The 26,041-nt window shown below is 38.8% G+C and overlaps 1 protein-coding gene and 1 pseudogene across 2 annotated transcripts in view; both read right to left on the bottom strand.

Annotated features, from left to right (window-relative positions):
* Window positions 1–25,504, bottom strand: part of CSMD3 (CUB and Sushi multiple domains 3) — a 1,180,343-nt gene extending 1,154,839 nt beyond the window's left edge. The window contains exon 1 of one of the 2 annotated variants that reach the window (XM_004607658.2): window positions 25,019–25,504. In XM_004607658.2, the coding sequence (XP_004607715.2) occupies window positions 25,019–25,196 (178 nt within the window). In that variant the 5' untranslated portion in view covers window positions 25,197–25,504. The remainder of the gene's footprint in view (window positions 1–25,018) is intronic. The other variant, XM_055125482.1, reaches the window with a different exon arrangement.
* LOC129402169 (60S ribosomal protein L35a-like) lies at window positions 11,288–11,687 on the bottom strand (annotated as a pseudogene).
* Window positions 25,505–26,041: the final 537 nt, after the last annotated feature.

Here is a 26,041-nt window from a genome sequence, read left to right as displayed (position 1 = left end):
GAAGCAAATGTTAGTTTTGTTTAAAATTTGACTTCCAAATGCTGTTGCTTATAAATGAATGGATTTTACATAATGCACTATAAATGATAATTATTTTGTTTATGTTGGCATCATTTTTTTTCAACAAAATTGACCTCAACTAGAAAGTTAAGAATGTCTTGTTTTGAAAAATGAGATAATGCAAAGTCACTAAAACTCATCACACAGCGTAATTTTTACTTTGGTCTAGAGTTGTCTTATGTAACAGCTGTTTATTTCTACTTTTTCCACAAATTCGATATAACAATAAATGTGTTGTGATATTACTAAAATTAGTAGGAAACTCAGTAAGTCAAACAATACTGTCACTGTCAAGGTCATCCTGTTACTCATCGATTTGCTTGAGCAGGCATCAGTAAAGTCTCCATTGTGAGACTTGTTCTTACTGTTTTTGGCATATCATATATGCCACAGGGATCTTGCCATGCTCTTGAGGGGGCAAGATATTCTAGGTAGCTTGCTAGGCTCTCTGAGAAGGGCAGAGGAATGAACCCAGGTCGGCTGCATGCAAGGCAAATGCCCTACCCGCTGTGCTATCGCTCTGGCCCCAAACAATACATAATCAAAATTAATTTTATCTATCAAATCATAGTTTAAGTGTTGTGTTATTGTCAATATTCACTGGAGTATTCTGTAGTCTCTATCTTCCCTAATATTTGTATATGGCATAGTGTAACAGGGGCAATTTTGTATAGTATTTAATGTGATGTAAAAATAACACAAACAGATAAATAGGTAAGATATATCCAAATACTTATTTTTTAAAACTATATCCTATGCACTTTCTTGTATGCCAGACAATTACAATGTGTGATACATAAATTAAATTTTTGTAATACTTTACTTTTAAATACTTAAATATTATGACAGTTAATTTTCTGTGGGTGGAAAAAAAGTAACAATAAAACTTTTAAGTGAAGGAGAAATCCAACACCAAACTATATGAATTGTTTCCTTCCAGATTTTCTTATTCTTGTTTATGCTACAAGAGTCAGAATTTTGTTACCTATATATCATATTTTTTACAGCTATTTTATTCTGCCTGCCAATAACATGACAGTGTAACAGCAGTTTTCACTAGGTAGTCTTATGCAATCTATTAAATTTTTAAAGTTGAAAACTTGGCATTGGGAATTATCGCATCTCTAAAACAAAATGTCAGATTCATTCATGCTGTGGAAAACTATTGTAATTCTATTTTCATAAACTATGTCAACCTTGCAAATAATCACTCACCTGTTACATTCTACCGAAGAACTGAGACTGCTTAGAATCTTAAAATTCTCTGTGCTTTGGATGCAGAGTGAATAGTTGTCAGAGGATACCTCTTGCAGCCTTTACTTTTTCTCATTTAACCGAATATAAATTAAAATAACAGGAGAAGGTAAGATTTCCAACCAAATGTGTTTTGGCTTATTCATTTGTAGTGGTTCTCATTATTTTTAATAAGCTAAACCTTAATAATAGCATGAAAAAAGTTTTTTTAAAAAAATGACTGAATATCATGTTGTTTTGGTTGATTTTCTCTTTTTTACTTTTTTTTTCTTTTTTTGGGTCACACATGGCGATGCACAGGGGTTACTCCTGGATTTGCACTCAGGAATTACTCCTGTCAGTGCTCAGGAGACCAGATAGGATGCTGGGAATCGAACCCGGGTCGGCTGTGTGCAAGGCAAATGCCCTACCTGCTGTGCTATTGCTCCAGATCCTCTCTTTTTCACTCTTAAATTAAAAGAAAGACCAACAATGATAAACTGACATTAAGCTCCATAATAGACAAAACTTACGTTTATCACATTCCAACTGTCAAGAAGAAAATAAGATGCTATTCCTGTAATAGCACTTTAGATATCAGCCTCATTCTGCGAATTATGAACATAGTACTTATAATATTGTAATTGTCTGCCTAGTGATAAAAAGAATTTGGGGCCAGGACAGGAACTAAAAGGGCTGGAGTACATGCTATTGCATGCGGGAGACCCTGACTGGATCCCCAGGACCAAATATTCTCAAAAGCACTTCTGGGAGTAGTCACTGAGCATTGCTGGGTGTGGGTCTCCCTCAAATATAATAACAGAAATGGTGAAACAACTATAAGCATTTATTATCCTACATATCAGGCAATGGAACTTATCAGAGTAAGAACATATTGTGTCTATTCACCTGGGAAAAAATGTTATATGCAATAAAAATAGAGTTGAAGTAATTATTATAAAATATAATTAAATATTTAACATTTTTGAAATTATTTTTTAAATTGCAACAACAAAATAAAAAAATTTTGATGAATCAAATAATAGCACAGAAACTAAAAGATTCCAAGTTGCATGGGCTTTTAATGATCTACCGCAAATCCCACTAACTAAATGTAACAAAATTAAGATATGGGAAAAAATAAGAGGGATCAGAAATAAAAAAAAAAAGTTTGGTAAAGAACGCTTAAAAAACTTTTTTAACAGTGATCGAAATTTACATTGAGAGTGTTCTGAAGCAAACTTTGGAGATACCTTGAATGTTTTTGTTTCATAATTCAAAGAAAATCTAGGTTCATGAAATAAAAGTTTATGGATAAATTGAGGTAATATGATTTAAAGAAATAAATAAAAAATACTGGAGGGTAAAAGACATAAAATAATTGTATGCTATAGTTTTTCCTTTGGTAAAGTTGAGAAATGTACAACATATGTTGTAAAATGCTTTAAGAGACATTAAAGATATTAAAAACATATTATGTATAAAGACATAAAAAAATTGGTAGTAACAAATAGCATTTAGGTGGTATAAAATTACCCAAGAATAGTAGTATATAATGCCAGGAGGTTGGCTCCATAGCTTGGAAGCGGGCCTCACATGTTGGGAGAAAGTCATCCCAGATAGAGAAGGGAACACCAAGTAAAACGTGATTGGAGATCCTGCGCAGGGAGGAAGATGCGTGCTGAAAGTAGACTAGAGACTGAACACGATGGTCACTCAATACCCCTGTTGCAAACCACAACACCCAAAAGGAGAGAAAGAGAGAACAAATTGGAATGCCCTGCCACAGAGGTGGGGTAGGGGAGAATGGGATCGGGAGGTGGGAGGGATACTGTGTTCATTGGTGGTGGAGAATGGACACTGGTGGAGGGATGGGCTCTCGAACATTGCATGAGGGAAAAACAAGCACATAAAGGTGTGAATCTGTAACTGTACCCTCAACTGTGACTCACTGAAAAAAAAAAGGTGTCTGTTAAAAAAAAATAAGTGGTATATAATTCAATCACAAGGATTAGTTTATCTTGGGAGTATAAAATATTATTATTTTGTAACAAAAGGTTGGAGGTATAAGAGAAAAGATAAATGTGAATACATTTATTAAGTAATGTTTAATTTTTAAATGTAGGCTATTAATATTACTTTAACTCTACTTTCATACAAATTTCTACCTTTCAAGCAGAGTTTCTCAACCTTTTTCCAACTGTGGCCTTCTTCCTACCTTTCTTCCTTCTTGTGATCTCTTTTTCTAATAGTTTACCATCTAGTCTCAAACTGTGCCCCCTATTTATACAATTCTCACCCTTGGAATATATTGAGGACCCAGCCGAGAAACTCTAGATTAGAGAGTAAGAGTCTCTGTAGATACAATTGCTCAGATCATAGTTATTTACCTCCCATATTTTTTATCACATGTGGGAGATGGAATATGCATAAATTAACAAGTTCAAGACAGATTATGGTGAGAATTATAATTGAGAAACAGACAACATTTAACTTTGTATATGAGAGGTTATAGCATATTCCAACTAGCAAAAGATACTGGGTTAGGTTTTCTAATCATGGAACATGTTTGGTTGAAAATAAACAAATTTAAAAACTCATTTGGCAATCGTATAAATAGGCTAAGGAAACAAAATGAACATGATTATTAATATGCAAGACTAGTATATTTGTAACTTTCCAACAGGATACAAAGCTTCTTGGAAAAAATTGCCCAAGACCAACATATATAGCACGCGCATGCATGCACACACACTCACAGAGGACCCTAATGATAAACATATGGTACATTTTGAAAACTAAACTGGGGCCTATAGCAATAGTAAAATATTTAAGATTCATGCGTTATATATGGTCAAACCTGGTTCAATCTTTGACACCGCTCACAGTCCCATGAGCATCCCTAGGTACAGTCCTGGCTGCTCCCAAGCATAGCCAGATGTGGTCCTGGAGGCCACAGAGCACTGTGAGGAGATATAGGTCATTTCCCCCACTCCAGGGACTGTAGCAGCACATGCTTGTGCCTAAGCATTGAACTGCCAAGCCTATTGGCTGGAAACATGAAATAGCCTTAGGCCTCCAGAAAATGGCTTCAGAGAGACACATAAGCAAACTAAATTGGGGGGCACAGGAGGTTGGTCCATGGGTTGGAGTGTGTTCTTTGCATTTACTAGACCGGAGTTTAATCCTCAGCTGCCCTTGGAGACCCCCAATCACTGATGAGGTGATTCTTGTGTTTCCCATCCCTCTGGGCCCAAGCACTGAGCTCTCAAAACTGCAGTCAACCAAGTACTGAGCTCTCAGAACTGCATAGTCAACCAAGTATCACCAAGACATGCACCTGAGCACTGTGTGGGAGAGAGCTCACTGCCCCAAAGCATGCCAAATTCTGCTCTCTTGTGGAGAAAGAACTCAGCGGAAATAGTGACTGTCTGGCAAGGTGAGATTACAGGGAGATCCTTAGCACTGAAGCTCACATGCAGAGTAAGCACTCTCTAGAGACCACAGTAAATATGTGCAAGCCGCACAAGCAAGTGTGTGAACACTGCAACTAAGTGTGCGATCTAAAACTCCACACAAGTAAATTGGTGTCCCTCCCAGTCAAGACAACATCCACACAACTAATACTACATTCTACCTGCTATCTTTTTCATAAAAATCAATTAAACGCCTTTTTTCTATAAACCATTGGTTCCTTTACAATCCCCTGTACTAAATGATTCTCCAAGAAGTTGAAGACAATAGAGAAAAATAAGTTGTATATGACAGACCTGTGTTTGTTCCCTGGCACCCCATATCACTAAAGCCCACCAAGAGTGGTGCAGAACCAAGAGAAAACTGTGAGCACTCTAGATTGTGGTTCAACAAACAAACAATAATGTTTAACTATTATTGTTGGGGGGTTGTTTTGGTCCTCACCCAGCTCTCTTCTCAGGAGATTACACATTGCTGAGAATCAAACAGGTCAACCACAAGCAAGGAAACACCTATAGTATAGTATACAGTGTATCTCCAGTCCCATGCAATTAATATACTTAGAACTTTACACCAGAGGACAAATTTATTTGGAGAAATTCTGCCAGGACCAACCAATTTGAGCAATATATTAATATAAGCACATTCTACTCTCGAATTGCCGCATGCCCACTTGTGGTGTGTACTTCCTCTCTTTTATTTCATGATACTCTTATCTCCGTAAAAACCTTCATCCTCTTTAGCACATCTTTATTTTCTTTACCATTTATTAAAATTCCTCTGCTTTAAAATTAAGTAATAAAAGAAGAAGAGCTTTAGCACAATAGTTACTACCTATATGAACTCTCTGGGGACATCATGATGGAATTGGATTGGAAAGGGAGCAAAAGAGAATTTGCCTATATAGAAAAGTAATGAAGTAAAAGGTATGACACATATAAAATCATAGAAAACAAAGTATTTTTATTTAATCACCTCTTATTTTGTTTATTGGTGAAAACCATAGAAATATAAACCTCTTAGTTTCTTCATTTGATGATTTGTGAAAGGGATTGCTCTGCATGATAGCTCTTCTCTTTGATAGACAGCTGAAAAGCTCAAACCAAAAGAAGCTGCACAGTAGAATTCTAGGTTCTGGGTGACACTCCCTTTCATGCCCCAACTTTTAAAACATTGACTTAAAGTTCAGATCATGAATCTGCTCTTAAACTTAGCTCATCATTTTGTACTTTGATTCCCATAATCCTTTGATACCCTTCTATAATAGCATCTTTGCAGATAAATTAAAATTATTTGTTCACAAGATTTTTTTCCCCACTGGAAGGGATTATTAATTCTTTGATAACATGGTGAAGACAGTATTAAACTATTTTTGACTTGTCAAAATCCGCTGTTGTAGACTTATATTTAGTAGACTTAAAAAATAGCTCAGTACATGTGTGTATTGAAGTGAAACGTTAAAAAAAAACAACAAACAATTGACATTTTCAAATTTTGGATGATATCCTAAGAAAATACTTTAATTAAAAGAGTAGTAATTATTAAGATTTTGTATAAATTAGATAACTCATGTAACATAATGCGTAAACTAGAAAAAAATTATTCCCCTATAGCAGTTACACAACAGATGAGGTAATGTTAAAGTTGGTCTCAATTTTACATAATTCTTTCAAAAATATACATACTAAGTGATCTATTAATACAATTGAAGCACTCATAGTAATTTAAGGAATAATATTTATCACATATCAAAGTTAAAAATTGTTAAAGTTACAAATAACAAAATGTGTGTAAATGTAAAATAAATTCTCATATAAACTAAATTGAGGGAATATTAGGCCCAGATTAAAATATTCTAATATAGTGAGATTTATAAAATATATTAAAAGTACTTTAAAATATTTCTATATAGTAATAAATAAGAAAACAGCAACAAAATGAAATATCTCTGGTTAAAATCTCAAAGCTCAAAGAAGAAATCAAAGGTAGAAGTACTTAAGCTAGAGAGGTACAAGCTTACAATGTTGCGATTCCTGGCAGACATTTCTCTGGACTTAATTACTAGATAGTAAAATACAGAAATCCAAAACTATGCTGCTGCTAGTGCGGCCTCCTGACTTCATGTCTCTTCATTCTCAGCAATGGAAAACAAATTACCAAATGCTTTCTTTTCAGCAGATCAACTTTAGGGGGGAGAAACTCCAAATCAATAATAGTGAATTTTTTTTGTCTAAATATTGAATGTAATCAAAGTAAAGTGAAAGTAAAGTAAAATTTACCAGTTACACATGCAGGGTGGGGGGCTGGGGAGGTGGGGGGAAGGGGGGAGGTATATCGTGATTCTTGGTGGTGGAATATGTGCACTGGTGAAGGGATGGGTGTTTGAGCATTGTATAACTGAGACTTTAACTTGAACGCTTTGTAACTTTCCACATGGTGAATTAATAAAAGAATTTAAAAAAATTAAAAAAATAAAAAATAAAAAAAAAAGTAGTTAAGCTAAAATAGGTCAAGAAAAAATTAGTGATCACAATTTTATTCCTAGAACAATGGCATAATCCTTAAGCTATAAATGAGTTTGGTGAAAAATGTAAAAAATGTAATAGTAAATAAAACCAGGAATGTAAATATGATGATAATGATGACTTATGTGGGCATTATCAAATCATTTGTAGGATCATTCACAGCTATCAATACAAACAATCTTATAAAAAATGCTGAAACTGGCCTAAAATTGCTTAAAAAATAAAGAGACTGGGTAGGATGTTGTAACTTATTGTGTATGGTACAGATTTCTAAGAACAAACATTGTTTCTTAATAAATTTTGAGCTAAAAGAAGCCATTTTTTTCAAATAGAACACAAACAATCACATGTGAAATGAAGTTCCAGCTAGGGTTAAATAAGATTTATACCAGACTGCAGGGCAGGCTATAACTTAGGAGAAATCCTATAGAACAACGCAGGGGAAAGTACAGTTAAAGGCTCAGGAGAGGTAATACAGGTATTTGCCTTGCATATAGACAATTCTGCCCCAATCTCTGGTGTCAGAAATCGTACAATGGGCACTCAGCCAGGAGTAAGCATGGAGCACTGTCCAGTGTGAGTTAAAACAAGTCAAGAAATATGATTAGGTATTTACATTTTAAAAAATGAATTGTATTATTCTTTGGTTATGATTTCACAATATACAAGGAATAGTTTTAAATTTGCTATTTTAAAGAGTACATATTTAAATAAGTCCAACATACAGCTAATATTAGTTTATAAAACTAATATTTTGGGCTAGAGAATGATTACTCAGTTTATCAAGGAGCAAGCTGATTTACAGAAAGGAACATCTACTACCTCAAGGCTTATCTTAAATAGCATGTTATCCTAATATATACGAAAGATGATTTAAACTCTGAACCACCTCATTAAATGTGTGAGAAAAGCATCTCATATAGGCTTATTATTTGAATAGTTATTAAATAAATTAATGTCCTTAGATGTGTTCAAATAAATAATACAGTGTTTTTTACTGCAATGTTCACCATTAATGGCAATGTATACTGGATAGAATTTTTTCCTCTATTGGTTCATTTGAATTTGGCATGACAATTCTGTAAAGTGTAAGAAATGTAAATATGAATTTAAAGGAATCAGCAGTTTCAATCTCCTGATTCCTAGGATATAAATGGACATAATATGAAAGGATGTAATGAATATATATAAAAGGATATAATGTGAAAGCCCACATATCACTATATCAGAATGGAGAGTTAAAACTAATTTTAATAAATGTTGCTAAATTAATTTCCTCACCTGCATTTAGTATTTGTGAAAATAAGCGGTGAAGGGGCCACATTATGTGCTATTATTCCTGGTAGTAATGGTGATTTTTCAGGACTGAATAAGTTTTTTATGTTCTTGCTGTGGTACTAATATTAAAGGTAGAGATATTTTAAGCTAAAGAATTATAATACAACTAATCCAAGTTAAAATGAGTAACTTATATATTAAATAGACAAATTAACAAGGGTGATTTATTTTTTATATAATGCATATCTACATTTTAATGAATTCTATTATTTCCTAAAGAGCACTGGATATACAAATAGGTATCAACAGTCACTGCTAATGGAATTCAAAACATCAAACAGTCCAAAGATTTGGGCAATAAAAATTGATTTTTCTAAGTATGGTTTGAAACTGAATTAAATTAGTAAGTTCAGTTAACCATAATCTAATTTAAGTCTACAAATATTTATTGAGTGCCTACTCTATTTATAAGCTATTGAGTTATGAAGATTTCATGCTAGGCGATTTAAGCTTTTTGGTACACTCATCTTTAAATCAATAAGAGTCATGAATTAAGAAATACTTCTTTAATGCTTATCAGAAATGAATTCAAAGAAAGCTCCACCCATGAACTCTGTGCTAATGAAGACAAAGAAGAATGTCATTAAATTCGAAATGACACCATATATATGTATATATATATTCCAATTTTGAATCTCTTTCTATTTTTATTTATAACAAAGAAAACAATATAATACCACTTATTATCAAACACTGCACTTAACAACTATATCATAATACATGTTTTTTCCACTGCACTATTTAACAAAAGATTAAATAAATCATGTCTAATATGAATATTAGGCAGTCCTTCTAGCAACACAATGCACCTGATCTTTTTCAATTATTACAAATTCTTCTGTTATTATTATTTTTCCTTCGTCTTGCGACAAGGAAAGCAAGTTTTTCCATGTTCAGAAAAAATCACTACAGAAAGAAGTTACTTTATATATGGGGAATAATCCAGAATTTACCCTCTATGCTGTTGTTGCTTTTTTGAAAATTTGATTTTAATTTCAAAATTTATCTGGATCTCTGGAACTTTTCTTGCTCTCTAGGTTGATGAATCCTGTTTGGTGTGATGGAAAGATAGGTGCTTTGATCTGGACATTGTGAGTTTACCTCTAATATTCTTCATTTACTAGCTAATAACCTCATTGCAATGTTCTTCAAATTAAAAGAAGCCACTGAGTCAATTACTCAAACCTGAAATACTTAAACAGGAGAAACAGTTCACAGCAGGCAAAAAAGGTTTATTTTTCTCATACTGAGTGAGAAAAGAAACAAAGATTCAAAAGAACCTTTTGAAAGTGCCAATAATTTATCTCATAATGGAAGTGTCACAAATACTTTAAAGATTGGCCACTATAAAAATAAAATGCTGGGGATAAAATTAATAATAATAGGTAGTAATAATATTAAATAAAAACAAGAAATAAAAATAACAGTAAAATTAAAATTAATAATATTTAAGTATGAAATTAATGAGTGCAGATACTTCTTACCTTACACTCTTTTAGTCACTGTTAATGTTTTGCTTCTTATATTTAAATTATGGTATAAGAATTCTGGAGCTATGTGTAACAGTTATTTCTGTGAGATCAATCCCCCTACAGAGTTTAGACAAGTTGTTTGCAGACTACTAGAGTAGGACTTTTCATTCCTATCAGTTCTGTAGGTGGAACTAAGGGCAGCTGAGATCTCTGGACCTTGGGGGAAACTTTCTTCATAATGAAGAGTCCTATTCTGTTGTTAACATTTTCATAATGTGTGCTTGAAATATCACAGAAGGAAAATTACCAAAAGAAATTGTCTCACGGGAACAGGTGATATTCCCTGATTATTTCTGTTGATGCAGTCATCTGATGAGATCACCCTCAAAAGCTCCGGAGAGCTGGAGAAATAGCTCGATGGCTTGAGTGTGTGCTCTATATGTAGAAGGTTCCATCCCCAGCCCCACGGGGTCTCCTGAGCACTGAAAGGAGTCATCGCTGAGCACTGTAGGACATTGCTCAAAGACAAACAAGAAAAATCAACTTCCAGAAAACAGAAAGTGGAAGCATCTATCCTGAAAAATGTATACCTTCTACCTGCTAGAGGCTGTTTTCTTTATTCTGGAACCTGATCACGCCTTTATGTTTGCCCTAATAAATTTCTACCTATTGTTTCTCAGTTTAGTAAAGTTTTTATCCAACTCTTTTATGGTACTAGTTAACATTTCTATTACTGCAAATGTGAAGTTTCCTTAGATTTAGGAATGTGCCCAGAAACTGTTTTACTGAAGAAGCTGTTTTACAGCGTGACAAAACCAAAGTCAAGGTTTCATCATGTAAAATCTTTCTTATTTTCTGATGCCCTGTACAACCTTCATGTCCCAGTCCCTTAATACAGGAAGTAAAATTGTGGCTTACACATAATACTTTAAAATTCTAGATACTGATTGTTTAGCAGGATGGTTTCAGAGAATGAGCTTTGAGAGTTCTTGCATGGCTGGCCAGCACAGGAGATATTTCACCACTTCAGATTCCTGAATTTTCTCCTGTGAGGTACGTGATAAGAATATTTGTTTTCCTCTGCTAATTTGTTGTCTAAGCCTCAGAGGGGTAGGAGAATATTCTACATGTCCCAGCACAAGTTTTTTAGATATCTACACTTTATTTACTTACTTTTCAGTAAGTTTAGATCCTTGAGGGGTACAGCATCATATGGATTCTGTGACCAATTGCCTTAACAGGAAGATTGCAAAGATTGCATCAGAATTTAGATCAAACTGCCACCCTTTGCTTGGGCACGGCTTACCTTTTCCCAGGTCTCTCTGGTTTTGTTAGATTTGTCACCAGGAGTCACTGTGTTGTCCTTTGCTTTGTATACGTAAGCACATCCCTTGCCCAGAAAGAATTTAGTCTCATCCGGAGCATAAACACCTTCAATTTTAAGAAGAGCTCTGTTCTCCCTCTGCTTCCAGAGACCTTGCTTATAGGCAGCAAAATTGGCTTTGGATCACAGCCTTCTAGCCTTTTCTGTCCATTGGACCAGGCCTCCACAGAACCCAAGAAGGCAGAAAGAGGCCCAGCACATTTTTAAAATTCAAATATTTTCTCAGATTTTACAGAGTAGGTTGTTTGTTCTATACTCTGTCTAAATTGCACCTATTTTCATAGTTTTCCTGAAATGTGGCTCTAAATCTCATAGTGGCTTCTCTAGTAATCGGAAAGCTAGCCTGTCATTGTACTTTAAGCAAACAATTCTGGTATAACACTACATAGATGTAAATTTCTAGTAGAATTGTGAAGGAAAAAAAGAATGCTGGAACATAAGGATAAAAATTTAAATGAGGTGAAAGCACAAAGCTGGATATTGTTTAAGAATTACAGGCTTGTGAAATGTAAATGAACCACTTTCTTTGTTAAGCAGAAAAAGAGGAAAGATGCTGGACAGAGAGCAGGGAAGGCGATTTTCTTGCAAGTGATGGACCCAGGTTTGATCCCCAGTACCCCATATGGTCCCCTAGGCACCACCAGGAATAATTCCTGAGCAGAGAGAAAGGGGTAAGAACTCAGTAAGCATGGAGCAAAATGAAAGAGAAGGAAGAAAGGGAGGAAGGAAGGAAGGGGGGAAAGAAGGAGAAAAGAAAAAGAAAAAAGGTAGAAGCCTAGAAAATCACCATGGTGAACATGTGAATATATCCCTTAGTTTAATTTATACCAATTCATATTACACAAAGTCGTTGCTTTCCTTTATCTCTTGAAGTAATCAAAGCAGTGAAGATAGCAATTTAAGTAAATAATGGAAAACTTTGAGCTACATTTTACATTAATAGTCAGGATTTTGAGGCTTAGAAATAGAAATAGCATTAGTGAACAACAAATTTGGTTTCATACATTGTAAATCATTATTAGAATAACAAGTGAACCATATAGAAAGTGTGAAGTAGGATGTTGGTGTAAATCTTAAAGTAATACAGATCCTCAAAGCAATGCAATGTGATGGGAATTAGAAAATCTAAAAATGCAAGAACATTTTGCTGAATGTCCTAAACTTGTATAGAGAGATCATTCTATTTAACTCATGTGTAGCCAAATTGGCACTGATCTAGGATATTATCAATTGCCAGCATTCCAATGTAAGTATTCATAAATCCTTCTCCTGTTTTGTATTTATAGACTTTAAACAACAAAAAATAGCCTACTTGTTGAAACACTGTTTCCTGGATACATACGATCTCCAAAGTTAAAAAACAAGGAATTAAAAGCTATGATAAAATCTCTTATGTTTATATTTAGCTATATTTCGTCTTGTACTTTGTGAGAATTGACCTTGACAAGTTTGCTCAAGGCTTGCTTTATGTAAATCACTAAATGAAGAGGCAGAGATTCTAATTTAAATTTGAAAGTATTAGGAAGTCAGTGTGGAGTTCTGAGACAGGAACTAACAACAACAACAACAAAAGGATGGGCAAGAAGCACCATTTGCTGATCACAAACTATTATATAACTGTACAAACACACTGTTTTAGAAATACATGTGGGATCTTCATTAAAATTGGATAAATTCGTTAATATCAGTTTTCTGAACAGATGGGAGTCAATAAACATTTTAATTGAAAATTACATGGGAAAATTCTATTTAATCAGATCACTCAAATGATTAATTGGAGAGATTCACATAATATCTATAAGATGTTAATACATATCTGATAGACTAAAGATTTAATATACAAGATATGTAAATAAAGATGGACTAAGTGATATTTTTAATTACAGAATTCCACTAAAAAACTAAATGGTTTCACAATAACCAGATTGCTGGATATTTCACAGACAGCCTTTTTAAATATAAGGACATCTCTTTGGGTAGATGTTAGATTTTTATTGCTGTATTCTCAAAGTCTAGATAAGAGCTTGACAAAAACTGACCCTCAAAATGTTTTGATTCCGAAGAAATGCATGTATGAGTTTAAGAATTGACAGATAAGGCTTTTTTCTGTGGATGTAAAAATCTGTTGGCTGCTATATTTTTAACAACTTCTAACAAATAAAATTTTATCGATAACAAAATAGTCAATTCAATATAAAAAATGTTGATAAAATGTATAAATGAATAGGCAAGTTGTGGAAGCATGGTAAATACATAAAGAGGCACAAGATAAAACTGAATGTATTTACCATCTTCCAATTTCTTTTGAGGCCTTTAGGGATTTGGCTTTTAAAAGAATCACATAATTAGATCATATACTTTCTAAGGTAGGACTTAATAAACTAGGCAAGTTCAGGTAAAAATAAATAGTGCTTGTCATATTATTGAAAAATGGTTCATTTCTGAGGATTTTCAAATTGGTAATATTTGAAAATTAAGTTCAAAATCTCATGTCTGATTTTTTCCTATTAATATATTAATGAACACTGCCAAACTAATACAGCATTAAAGATTTCTTAGCACTCTACTAGAAAATTGATTTTAAGAGTTTCTGTTTGACCTCCTTAAAAAAGATTTAACAGATAAAAGGAGCATTCAAGCACCCGTAGGATTTATAGATGCAAGATTTTCTTTTAACCATGAAAAGAGCATTGAACAAGAATTCAATACAGGTAATCATTGGCCTGTCAGCATTCCAATTGCAAACTTCATTTTAGAGAGATTATCATCTCCATCATCTTAAAAACTGTGAAGCTGTAAGTTGGCACAGAAATTAGCAGCCTGGATGCAAACTTGTTTACCCCAAACATTTGAATCAGTTCAGCTGTTTTGATTTAGACATCAGCCAAAAACCATAACTCGGGGCTTCTTCATATAAGTGAACACTAAATATTTTGTCTAAACTACAAAGTTCACTTCATCAGAGCACAGAGAGAGAGAAATCCAAGGTAGTATGTTTCATCTCCAGGAAATTCGGTTGTATTTATTATGCCTGTTCTCCTAACTTTGATCTGTTATCTCACAAATGCAGCTTTTAGCAACACAAGCTCAATATTAGAACACACAGATAATCAGCATAAATTCATTACCAACATATGGAAGGAATTCAAATTACACCTCTAAAAACAGATTTAGAAGAGTCATTTCTGCATATGAAATATAAACACTGAGAAGAAAATTATTCCTAAAAATTACAAATTATGTGATGCTCCAGTCTTTTCAGTGTATCTTACAATGTTTTAAAAGGATAACACTAAAGTAGACTCATATTCACTTTTTTTTATCTGGATATTCTCAGGATAAACTACAGCTTAAAATTATAGTTTAAAATCATTGATTTATTTAAGAAATTTCAGGAACTCATTGATGGTATATACAAGAAAATACAACAAAATTTATATTCTTCAAATTTCTCTCAACTAACAAATCTTACAAACAAAGTAATGCAAAAGCATGTATGAAAGAAGACCACCATATATATGAGAAATAGTAATGATATTAAACAATACAACATAGTTGTTCATTTATTACGGTATGCTATGGACAAGAAAACAAGTGAATGAAGGGTATTTAAAATGAACTCAAGATAATGAAATGATCAATCTGTTCCTTTTTTTTTTGTCTCACCAAGATTATGGAAACAAAATGTCTATTGCAACTTAAAAATGTCAATAAAGTGAAGTATTACAATAAAAAAAATTTTTAAATTGAGACCTTGACTGCTAATTCTCAACATTAGATGAAATTCTGAGATGAATAACAGTAAACAAATTTGGAGACAGATTGTAGGTTTATCTGACTTTTGCCAACTTAGAATAAATCTCTCTGTCTTTTATAAACTGAAAAATTGATCAAAATGGAGATGACCTATTGAAAACATTCAAAGCAATATATATGTCTTATGGATAGTACATATAAGGGAAATAGTAGAGTATCTGAACATGAAAATTAAGACCATATCTAAATCTGAGAGATTGTACATTACTATGGTTGAGATACATATAAATAATGAATATGAATTCTAACTTTCCTTTAAACTAGTTTTTCAGGACCTCTGTTTTCTCTTAGTAATAACAAAGTCTATTGAGTAACAATTTTTTTAGCTTTTGATATGTCTATAAACTTATGAAATTCTTTAAGTTTCACTCAATTACTAGACATCCATTTTCAGAAAGTAACTGAATTCTACAGTGTCAGAAAATGTACCTAATTTTTAAATGGAAATATGAATCTGCATATAGGAGGTAACCCCTCTCTCATAAAATGACTATTTAAACTCAAAGCAGAAAAATGAGGTAATGAACCACTATTTGATATATGATTGATATACTTGATATAAAGAGCTTCTCACTGAGCTTCCCCCAAACAAAGGACATACTAAAGAATTTTACACTGATACCATTTCCCAAAATATAGTGTTCTATATTTTCTCTCTATTTGAAGTGCCCCTGAGCCTGCTGGTTTCAACTGAATGAACTTGTATCATATAGAAACTATAGCAGGAATCCTTGCTTTTGCAAATTCTTTAAGAGCTAATGTATGCACTGTTACAAACAATTTCTACTTAAAGTGCCCATAAAAGTTGTATCCAATTCTGTGGTTTTTGAAATGTATTAATTTAAAAGAAATCTCACCAGGTTAAAGAGATAGTACAGGAGGTGAGATGCTTTCCTTACATGTGGTCAACTCCGGTTTAATCCCCAGTGTCACATAGGGTCCCCTGAGCACTATCTATCTGAGCATAGAACCGAAAAGCAAGGCTTAAAATCCCTGCTCCAGGGGCTAGAGTGATAGCACAGTGGGTAGGGTGTTTGCCTTGCACACAGCGGACCCGGGTTTGATTCCTATCATCCTATATGGTCTCCCAAGCACCACCAGTGGTAATTCCTGAGTGCATGAGCCAGGAGTAACCCTTGTGCATCGCCGGGTGTGACCCAAAAAGTGTGAAAAAAAAAATCCCTGCTCCAAACAACAAACCTTACCTTATTAGTTTGTGTGTGTGTGTGTGTGTGTGTGTGTGTTTGTGAGGTGGAGGCCACAGCTGGCTGTGCCCAGGGGGCTATTCCTGACTGTGTTCTGTCCTTACCCCTGGCAGTGCTCAGGAGTCAACATGTGGAGCTGGGGTTTGACCTGGGGTTAGCTCTATACAAGCCTACACTCTTACCCACTCTACTATTTCTTGGCCTTCACTATCACTTCAAACTCTATGATCATAAAGTGTATAATATTAAATAAAAAAATAGCATTGCAGTTTTAGAATTAAAAGTTTCAAACAACTTTAAGAGAATCATGATTTTTTGCTTCAGTCACTTTGTAAGTCTTCCTTAGTCTTAGAATTCCTTAAGGCTAGTAGTCATTAATTTGGAAATTTTATAGCCAAATATTAAAGCTTTATCAGTAAAGACTTATCTTTTGAAAGATTTTAATAGCATCACAGTGGCCGGACGGACGGTATAGGCGACAAAGCACTATCCTTGTATGTGACTGAAATGGGTTCAGTCCCTAGCACTACGTATGGTCCCCTGATCCTAGCCAACAGTGGTCTCTGATGACAAATCCAAAAGAAATCCCTGAGGACCACAGGATATGGCTCCCACTCTAAATTAATTAGATATATAAATATAACATAAATATTGCTAAAACTGGAGAAAACCTGTTAATGATTATTTTTGAACTATCAATAGTTGTAAGATATTATTTCTATCATGGAGCTGTTTTTATTTGTTTAGTGGTTCTGAAGATCAAACCCAGAGCCACGCATATGAGAAGAATGTGCCCTACTTCTTAGTTATACCCCAATCCTCTATCATGAGTTTTGAAGGACACTGATGTCTTGCAACAGTCTTATGAGAAAATGCATAGATGAAATATCAGCTGAGAAAGAGTGCGTACATTTTAATGTGACTTGAACGTGATAAAAACGTGGAAATTAAGGACAGACTTTATTTGTTTGGGCATGGTGTTTGGGGTTGTATCCAGCAGTGTTCTGGGGCTTTCTTTTTGCCCTCCGGTCTTCTTGTACTCAGGTCTTGCTTCCTGAATTCCCTATTATGTTGGAAATGGTGGTTACCATACAGTGGTGAGGTTTCAACTGAGGTTAACTGTGTGCAAGGCAAGCTCCTTATCCCCTGTATTATCTCTCTGGCTCAAGAATAGGGACTTTTTTTAGATGTAAGATTGCTCAATTAGAAAATATGCCCAGACAATTCAATTAAATAAGATTTTGATGTCAAGTATAATAAATCAAAGTTTCCTGAGATATGAAAAACATATCAGTCTGTACACTGATATTTTTACATATATGTGTGTGGTGCCAGGGTTCAGATTTATATGTGCAAGGCATGCACTTATCATTGACCTACATTACCAATCCCACATATGATATTTATATGTTAACATCTATAATAAGTAACATCTGTATTAAAAAATTGATAAGGTATATTAGAAAATGAAGGCGAAAGCCCAATGAGAGTATCTCTGTTCTAGAGCTAATAGTTTTTATAAACTGGTAAACATTACTTTTTCTTTCTAGATATGACTATTTATAGCATAATAAATAAGCAGTGAATTAGCTGATATTTAAGAATAGCTTTATCCTTCTCAGTGTTTCAATTTATGACAAGATGAATTAACAAATTAATGCAAGTTCACTAATCAATCACAAGTAAAATGAGTCAATATTGAAATGCAGCAGATGAAAATCAGTGCAGGAACATGTTTCAAAGCTATGAGTCTGACCCTGACTCATAGTTCCTGAAGAAAACTTATAAGGGTTATCAGAAAAAGTTTCTGAGTATTTCTCAAGTGTAGAACGAGAACTGACTTTGAACTTGGAAGTCACTGTCACTGTCATCCCATTACTCATCAATTTGCTTGAGCGGGCACCAGTAACATCTCCATCATGAGACTTGTTGTTACTGTTTTTGGCATATCGAATATGCCACGGGTAACTTGGAAGTATATTTTGATAATAGTGATGATAATATCAGAAATAGGAGAGTATAAATCTATATATGTTCATATATGTATATATACTCACACACATATATATGTAAAATGTCATTGTAGATCCACTAATTTTCTAACATTTCTAAAATTGAGTATCAAACTGAGAAAAGTTGATTTGCTACTGCAAAGACAATTATTGTCTGATCAGTATTTGATTTATCTTATGGGTCCAGTGTCCTTGCTCTTTCACTTCACCAGACTGGATCCCAAACTTTGGAGAGCCCCAGAACTGAGAAGAGCTGTGAAAACCACCAATGTCTGTAATGGATTACCAAGGAATCCAATTGAATGTGTCTGCATCGGGAATCTAGTTTCTACCTAGATTCCATAGGATGCCGACTCTATTTTCTTGAAATTACTGTGAAAATCAATATGATGGCAGCACTGAAAGATTATTAGAGTCTTAAAAGATGTTAATTCTGCGAAAGTTTTGTAGACTAGTCCATTGTTCTACCTGGGATATATTATAAATCCTCATTTTGAGGGAGAAAAGGTTAATTTGTTAATGATGTTGTTCATTTTATAATTCTTGCTAAAATCCAAGCTGGAACTCCCATTGTTTACCAAAACTACATACTACTTTGGATTATTAGGAAAAAGGTGGCAGTAAGCTGTATTATAAGGTATATAATTTTAATATACAAACATAGCTAGAATCAAATAGACTTAAGTTTTATTTTTATATCATTGTTTTTCCTAATGTTTTTATTCAAGTACATTAGGATTTCACGTTGGCATTTCAAGTACAAGAGAGCAAAGCATGGATAGTGGGTTGAGCTCTTGTTCAGCTGTAGAAGGCCTGGATTTGATCCCTGTCAATACATGGTTCCCTGAGCACTGCTGGGTGTGGCCCAAACCCAAACAAGAAGACACAGTACAAGATGGCATATTTTTTTAGCTCTGTTCCCTAAAGTAACAGGTGCAGAGCAACCTCCTGCTTGATTCTTTAATGCTATTTTCCAAATTACACAATGCCTTGAAAGCTCTTGATATGCTGAAGCCCATTCTGAACACCCTGATGAGTCAGGAGAGAATGTCACTTCTTGGGGACACAAAAGACAAAAGTTTCTTTGCTGCTCAGGGTGGTAAATTTCAGTATTTCCATGTATGTGTACTTGAGCTCCACTCACAGTATTTTTGACAATAGAATCTGTTTTCCTTGGAGGATAATAGCATCATCAATTGCACTGGCACTTACCGTTTTCTGTTATCAGAACTCACTTATAAGAAATCTTTATTTTATTTAGAATCAAGCATAGTTGTCTTTTGTGACTGCTCTGCTTATTATTTCACTGTTTCTACAGACACCAACTTTTTTTTTTTCTTTTTGGGTCACACACGGGCAGCGATGCACAGGGGTTACTCCTGGCACTGCAGGCAGAAATTACCCCTGGCAGTGCTGGGGAACCATATGGGATGCTGAAAAAAGGAACCCGGGTTGACCACTTGCAAGGCAAACACCCTACCCGCGGTGCTATTGCTCCAGCCCCTGCAGACGCCAACTTGTGTGGTCAGGGGAATGATCAGTAGAGCTAAAATCTATCCAGCTATCCCACAAATAGAAACAACAGTTAATATTATGAACAGCAATAACTACTGAAGTTAAGTCTATGCTCTTGGAGTAGTTAATTTACTGAATAATTCTCCTTTTCTCCTTGAAGGATCTCCCGGGAGCTGCCATCAGGTTTTTAAGAGGCTGAAACCTGCTTCTTACTCCTTAATTATTTTTCTTCATACACTTTGTACACTCTTCTCCTCACCCCCCATTCCTATCCCCCCCACCCCGCCAGTCCCACACTCCATCTGCACCCTCCTCTCCCAGACACTGGAAGATTCAGGAAAATGTTGTGCTGCAAGATGACATTTCAGAAGGGTTGCTGCAAGGTAACCGTTCAGGGGAAGTTTAGCTAGAATTCTGGGAGCTCTTCATGGCTGTTGCAGAAGGCAAATCTGGTTCACTCAGCAATTCGGTGGGACGCCACGCTTCCCCTTAGCGCGGGGCTCTGGGGAGAAGCTTTTCTTTGGTCCCGGCCCCCGTCCTGCTCCATTACTATTCTGCAATGCGCTGCAATTCCCCATCGAGTCCCTTTCAGCCCAGAGCTGACCGCTCCCGTGCGGCCGAGAGGAGACCACCCTAAGGTCGGAAGGACCCGCTGTAGTTCCCGTCCTTCTGGCCTTTTCCTAAACCCCTGTTAAGCTGCCAGCTCCTGCGACTGCCGGTCTGCTTGTTTGCTTTGGCCCAGCAGCCCTGCAGGTCGGGTGGGGGCGAGGGGAAGGGAGATTCGCAGCGCCCCTCCCTCCCCCTTCCGCCCCGAGATCTGCTCCCCCGGGACTTTCTCGAACTCCCCGAGCTGCTGTTTCAGGAGAAGTTGTCAGCGTGAGTGCTCTGGAGCTGGGGTCCGAGTGGGAGCAGGCAGCTCCGTTGGGCGCCCGCGGCGAACGTGCAGACAGCAGCGGTCACCGTACCCCGGCAGGTCGAGTCTGTCTGGGGACAATCTATGGACTGTCACCTCCCATGCTTTTCCCTCCTCGGATACGCGAGCGCACGCACATTCACGCATGCATGCACATGCACACTCACGCATGCACACCGAAACACAAGCGCGCGCACAGGCACACGCGAACATCGGCGCCCTGGGCCAAGTCCCGCTCTGCGCTCTACATTTGAACCCAGGAAATTTCAGGGAATCTGCCCCCCCCAGTAGACATTTACCAATTTTCCCTGCGGAAATGCATTGGAGACACCCCCCTCTTTCCCTCCCTTCCCCGGACAAAATGTTGAGGATCTGGGACGCGCCACCGAGACACAAAGGTGGCTCCTAGCAGGTGGTGATGACAGTTGACTGGGTTTTGTTTGCTTTAACTATTCTCTAAACGCAGGACCCGCGTTGAAAACTCCCTTCAGGCGTAAAGGTCCCCACTCCCCTCACCCCATCCCTGCCGGGTCAGACTGTCGCCCTGCAAGCAGGTAGTGAGGGTCTGAATCCCCCCAGGCAGGAGCGCGGGCTGACACCTCCCAACGCGGCCCCCGTGGAGGCTGGGGATGGAACTGGAAGGGAGTGTCATTTGTGGCTCTCTCACAACCAGGAACTCCCGGCCCTTTGCGAAAAGAATCATCCTGGGAGAGGGGAGTGAGCCCCGCGCTTTCCAAAGAACTCAGGAGTCCCAGAGCGTGAGGAAACCATAGATCCTTCTCGAAGTCTGGGCTCGGGGCCGGGGCGAGAACCCCGCCGTCTGGTGGCACAACGACTCCCACAGCTGCCAACCAGCCAGGTCAGTGCCCTCTGGACACAGGCGGCGGCTGCCAGGCTTGCACGGTCCCTGCGGGATCCCGGAGAAGGAGCGTGGGAAAGCGCCCCTCGGGTGTCTGCTCGCGTGGGCGGGACGTTTGAGCAGGTCTGGGGAGATTCACAGTTTCTGTCTGGGTGAGACCTGAACGCAAACGCCACAGCTGCAGGCAACGTTCCGGAAACCTCTGCATGCGTGTGCGTGTGCTCATGTGTGCGTCTGTGTATGTATGTGTGCATGTGTGTCTGTGTCTGTGTGTGTGTGCGTGCTAGTGTGTGTAGGCGCGCTTGTTTCCTTTTGAATCTCATCTAAGGGCTCCAGCCCCACCCTTAGTACCAATTGAGTGCTTTTCACCTCCTTTCATTTAAATGGAAGGGCAATAACCACTGAAGGCTGGCTCATCCCAACCCTAGCATCCCCGAGTCTGGGGCCTACTTTGGAAGGCCACTTTTTCTTTCTTCTAAGCCTTGGCCATGCTCTCCCACTGAGCCTCTTTGTCATCGCTGTTGCAGGCAGAAGTGAGATGGTAGAAAAAAAGAAAAGTGTGGACTGGGGTGAAATCCACACGGACAGAGTTGTTCACGTGGGGGGAGAAGGGGACAACAAAACTGAGTGTCTGGACTTGCAGACCCCTCATACCAGCCTAGATTAGGACCTGCAAAACCCATAGGTGTCACACAACCCCTCTCAGCTTTCCCATGGGCCTGGCACTCCCGTAAGAAACCATGGAGGACAAAAGCATCGACTGATTTTCAGGGAAACAACATTTAAAGCTAGGCAACAGTGCTGGCCTTATGAAAACCTTGGGAATGTGGTGAAATGACAATCTAAAGAAAGAAAGACCCACTAATAGTCCAAATTTGCACCACCATCTCCCTTGGCAGTGGGGAGCTTGTCTTCCGTTTACAACCTCTGTAAGTTTGTTTCACAAAATTTCAGAACAGCATTCTACGTTGTATAATAAAGGACTGTGTCTTCTCAGGGGCAGAGATGTGACAAAGAAGGACCTTATTGCTCTTTACCATTAACATTTTAAAAACAGTCACTTGGAGATGGAATTTGGACTGGGCCATAGCATAATGTGACACCAATCAATGTCTTACCAAATGTCTCACCAAATCCCTCATCACTTGGTGGAGACCATCCTCTCGGTCCTAAACCTCCTAGCAGAGATTCAAGGAGATGGATCCGGTTTCTAGGGCCTGAAAGTAAATTAACGCGCCCTTCCTTTCTTTCGGCGCGTCTTATTTGGAAAATACGGTAGGTGCGGGCTGCCGGGCTGTAATTGCTGGCGGCGCGGCTCGGTGTTTGTCAGGCCGGCTCGCCCGCCCTGCTCCGCCGATCCCCTGCCCCCCTGTGCCCCCAATGTGCTTTGACTCAACAGGTATCCCAGGAAAACTCGCATTTAACCCCCGGTCCATTTCTCGCAGTTTCCATCCACCCCGATGTTTCTCCCAGGCTGGGGCGGTCGCCGGCGTCTTGCGCCTCCCCCGCGGAGCGCGCGTCTAGCAGGCAGCCCGAGGCCATCCTGGAACATCACTCCGGGTGCTGGACCACTGAGCCTGGCTGTGAGGCTCCTCGCAAGTCGAGGCGGCGACAGACCCCATTGTAAACCTCCCGAGGCGCGCTGTGTGCTTTAGGCAGTGGAGTAATGCCGCTTGGAACATGCGTTTTGGTTACAAGCAGCGCTGAGACTCCACAATCAAGGAGGGGGGGCGGGGGGGTTGGAAATCCAGCTCTTAAGGAGCAGGTGTGGATTACAGGGCAGTGGCTGGCTCGGAGACCAGGGGTGACTTCTTGGCTTATTGGGCTGCCTATTAAAATTCGAGACAGGCTACCCATCCTGGGTTCTCTGAGGAGAAGAGGTAACCCCTCCAGTTTCCCTCCACCCAAAACATGAATTATCATTTCCACGGAATGCAAATGGGCTGCCTTCTGGGGTGGGGGACAGCCAGCTGCAAGCTGGACAATAAACTGTTTCATAGAGACGCGGCCCCATTGCGGTTCAGAGAGGCACTCCTTTACAAAGGAAGAAGCGTCCAGTTTGTGTTGACAGCCGTGGCGCGCCTGGGCCAAAACACCCTCCCCACACCCGCCCCCGCGCCCTTCCCCCAGCCGCCACAGACACCCGGGGTTTGAAACTAGCTTCACTGAAAGCCACATCCGTCGCGTCCCTGGGAGATGCCGGGACTATGGGTTGGTGATCTTCCTCCCAACTGAGCAGGAGTCCTAAACATCTCCCGAGTCCCCTTTGCAGCGACTAAGGGGCTGCAGGGTGCGGGAGAAGTTGGGGAACGGAACTGGGGATCGGTGTCTTCCTCGAGGACAGTTTCCTCTCGGAAGAGACCCCTGCACTGGCCCTTGCCAAGCTGCTTAGGGATACATTTGATATCTCACCCACGCCCTCCTCTTGCCTGGGCATGTGACAATCTCTCTACCTGTCTGAACGCTGAGACTTGCTGGGGATTTTCTTTTTGGTCCTCGGCTAATGACTTTCCTCCTATCTTCATTCATCCCCCAAGGTGGCTGGTTACACTCCGGTGGCTTCTCAGGCCACTGGAAAGCCTCTTTTAGCCAAACCTCTACCACAGGACCCAGGGAAGCTTCCCCGTAGACCCAGACACAAGAGCCCACAGAATTCACATATGCATGCAGACATTCATGCTGGCCTGGAGAGATTTGCAAGACCCCCGTGCCCCAGTGCATTGAAAAACTGCATCTTCCTAGCCCGTTGGTAACTTTCCGACCTGAAAGGGTTAAAAGGCATTCACGATTTTTTTTTTTTAAAGATCTAAATGTTCCAGTCAAACTAGCTAACCCCACTGGTTTGACTAGACACCAAGGTAATCCCTATAAGCCACCCAGAAAAGTCTTGCAGAGGAATTCTGCCTGGATATTCACTAGTTAGAGAGGCTATAGGAACCAACTCACGTATTCGTTTGAGCATACTGCAAGAATATTTATTGAGTACAAGCTCAATCACTGCATTGAACGCCAAATCTGGCAAGCCAAATGCATTTCCTAACTGAGGGGGGGAATGAAAAAGGGGGGCTGTGAATCAACTCCTTCTTCGGCATTATCATGATTATTTTATCCGTGCAAATCGCAAAGTAAGCTAACCGTCTCTCTCCGGCGACCAGTCGACTCCCCTCCATCACCGCCCCCCAGCCAAAGGGGACCCCCGAAAGCCCACTTACCTTTCACACAAGACACCGTCAATAAAAAGACGAGGTTCCAAAACGTAAATCCACTTTGCATCCCCATTTTCTTGCTCAGCACGAAGTCGAGGCGGCCACATCTAGCGCATCTTCTGGGGCCAGGCTCCGGGGGCTCGGATTCCTGTGCTCGGCTGTCCCCTCTGCGGATCCCTTTCATATTCTTCGCGAGCTCGCGATCCCGGCTCCTCAGCCCGGCGCAGTGGAGTTGTTGCTGTGTGGGTGCGCGGTCACAGCTCGCAGTGAATGGTGTTTCTGGGATACCACAGCAACCTTGACGAGGACTCAACCATCTCGCCAACGGGGGCACAAAGTCTCCGCTCCTCGGGATTCTGTGCGTTTTTTTTTCCCCCTCCACCCAAAATCGACCTCGCTGCTGGCTCGTGAGAGCAAGCCCCAGAAACCACTAGCGAGCTTCTTCCAGCCCAGCACCGCTCTCTGCCAAACTCCCCACAATATTGCAAATTTAGGGGCTCGATGGCGTGTGCGTGTGTGCGTGCGTGTGTGTGTGTGTGTGTTTCTCCCCCCCCCCTCTTCTCAGAATAGATCGATGCTGCCTGTGCAAGCAGCCCAAGAAATATTATGTGAGTGAGCTCTCCCTTGCAGCCTGGGAATCTACGGCAGCTTGCAAAAAAAGAAATATTTTAATCGGAGGATCTGTGCGGCTTGGGGGGAAACCGTGGTGATAATGAATCGGGTTTCATCGATGCCCACGTCGTTATAATGGGACATGTGTTACTACTGTAGTTGCAGTATATTTCAGGCAGGCGTTCTCGCATTTATTATCCTGCGATTTAATTGAAAAGGGGGGAAGAGGTGGGGGGCATCTAGACAGAATTTATCAGCACATCGGCATTTATATGTTCGCATGTCTATGTAACACCCTTGTGTGTTATTTATATTTATTTCAGCTCGGGAAACCGATTTCCCCCGTGACCCGGGCGGGGCTGGGGTGGGGAGGGACTCAGAGGTTTCCCCAAATAGTTCGCCCTTTCATCTTCCCAC

This window comes from Sorex araneus, chromosome 2 (genome assembly GCF_027595985.1).
Source record: "Sorex araneus isolate mSorAra2 chromosome 2, mSorAra2.pri, whole genome shotgun sequence".
NCBI classification, from domain to species: domain Eukaryota; kingdom Metazoa; phylum Chordata; class Mammalia; order Eulipotyphla; family Soricidae; genus Sorex; species Sorex araneus.
Note: the sequence above shows the minus strand (reverse complement) of the source record. Positions and strands in the feature narration are given on the sequence as shown.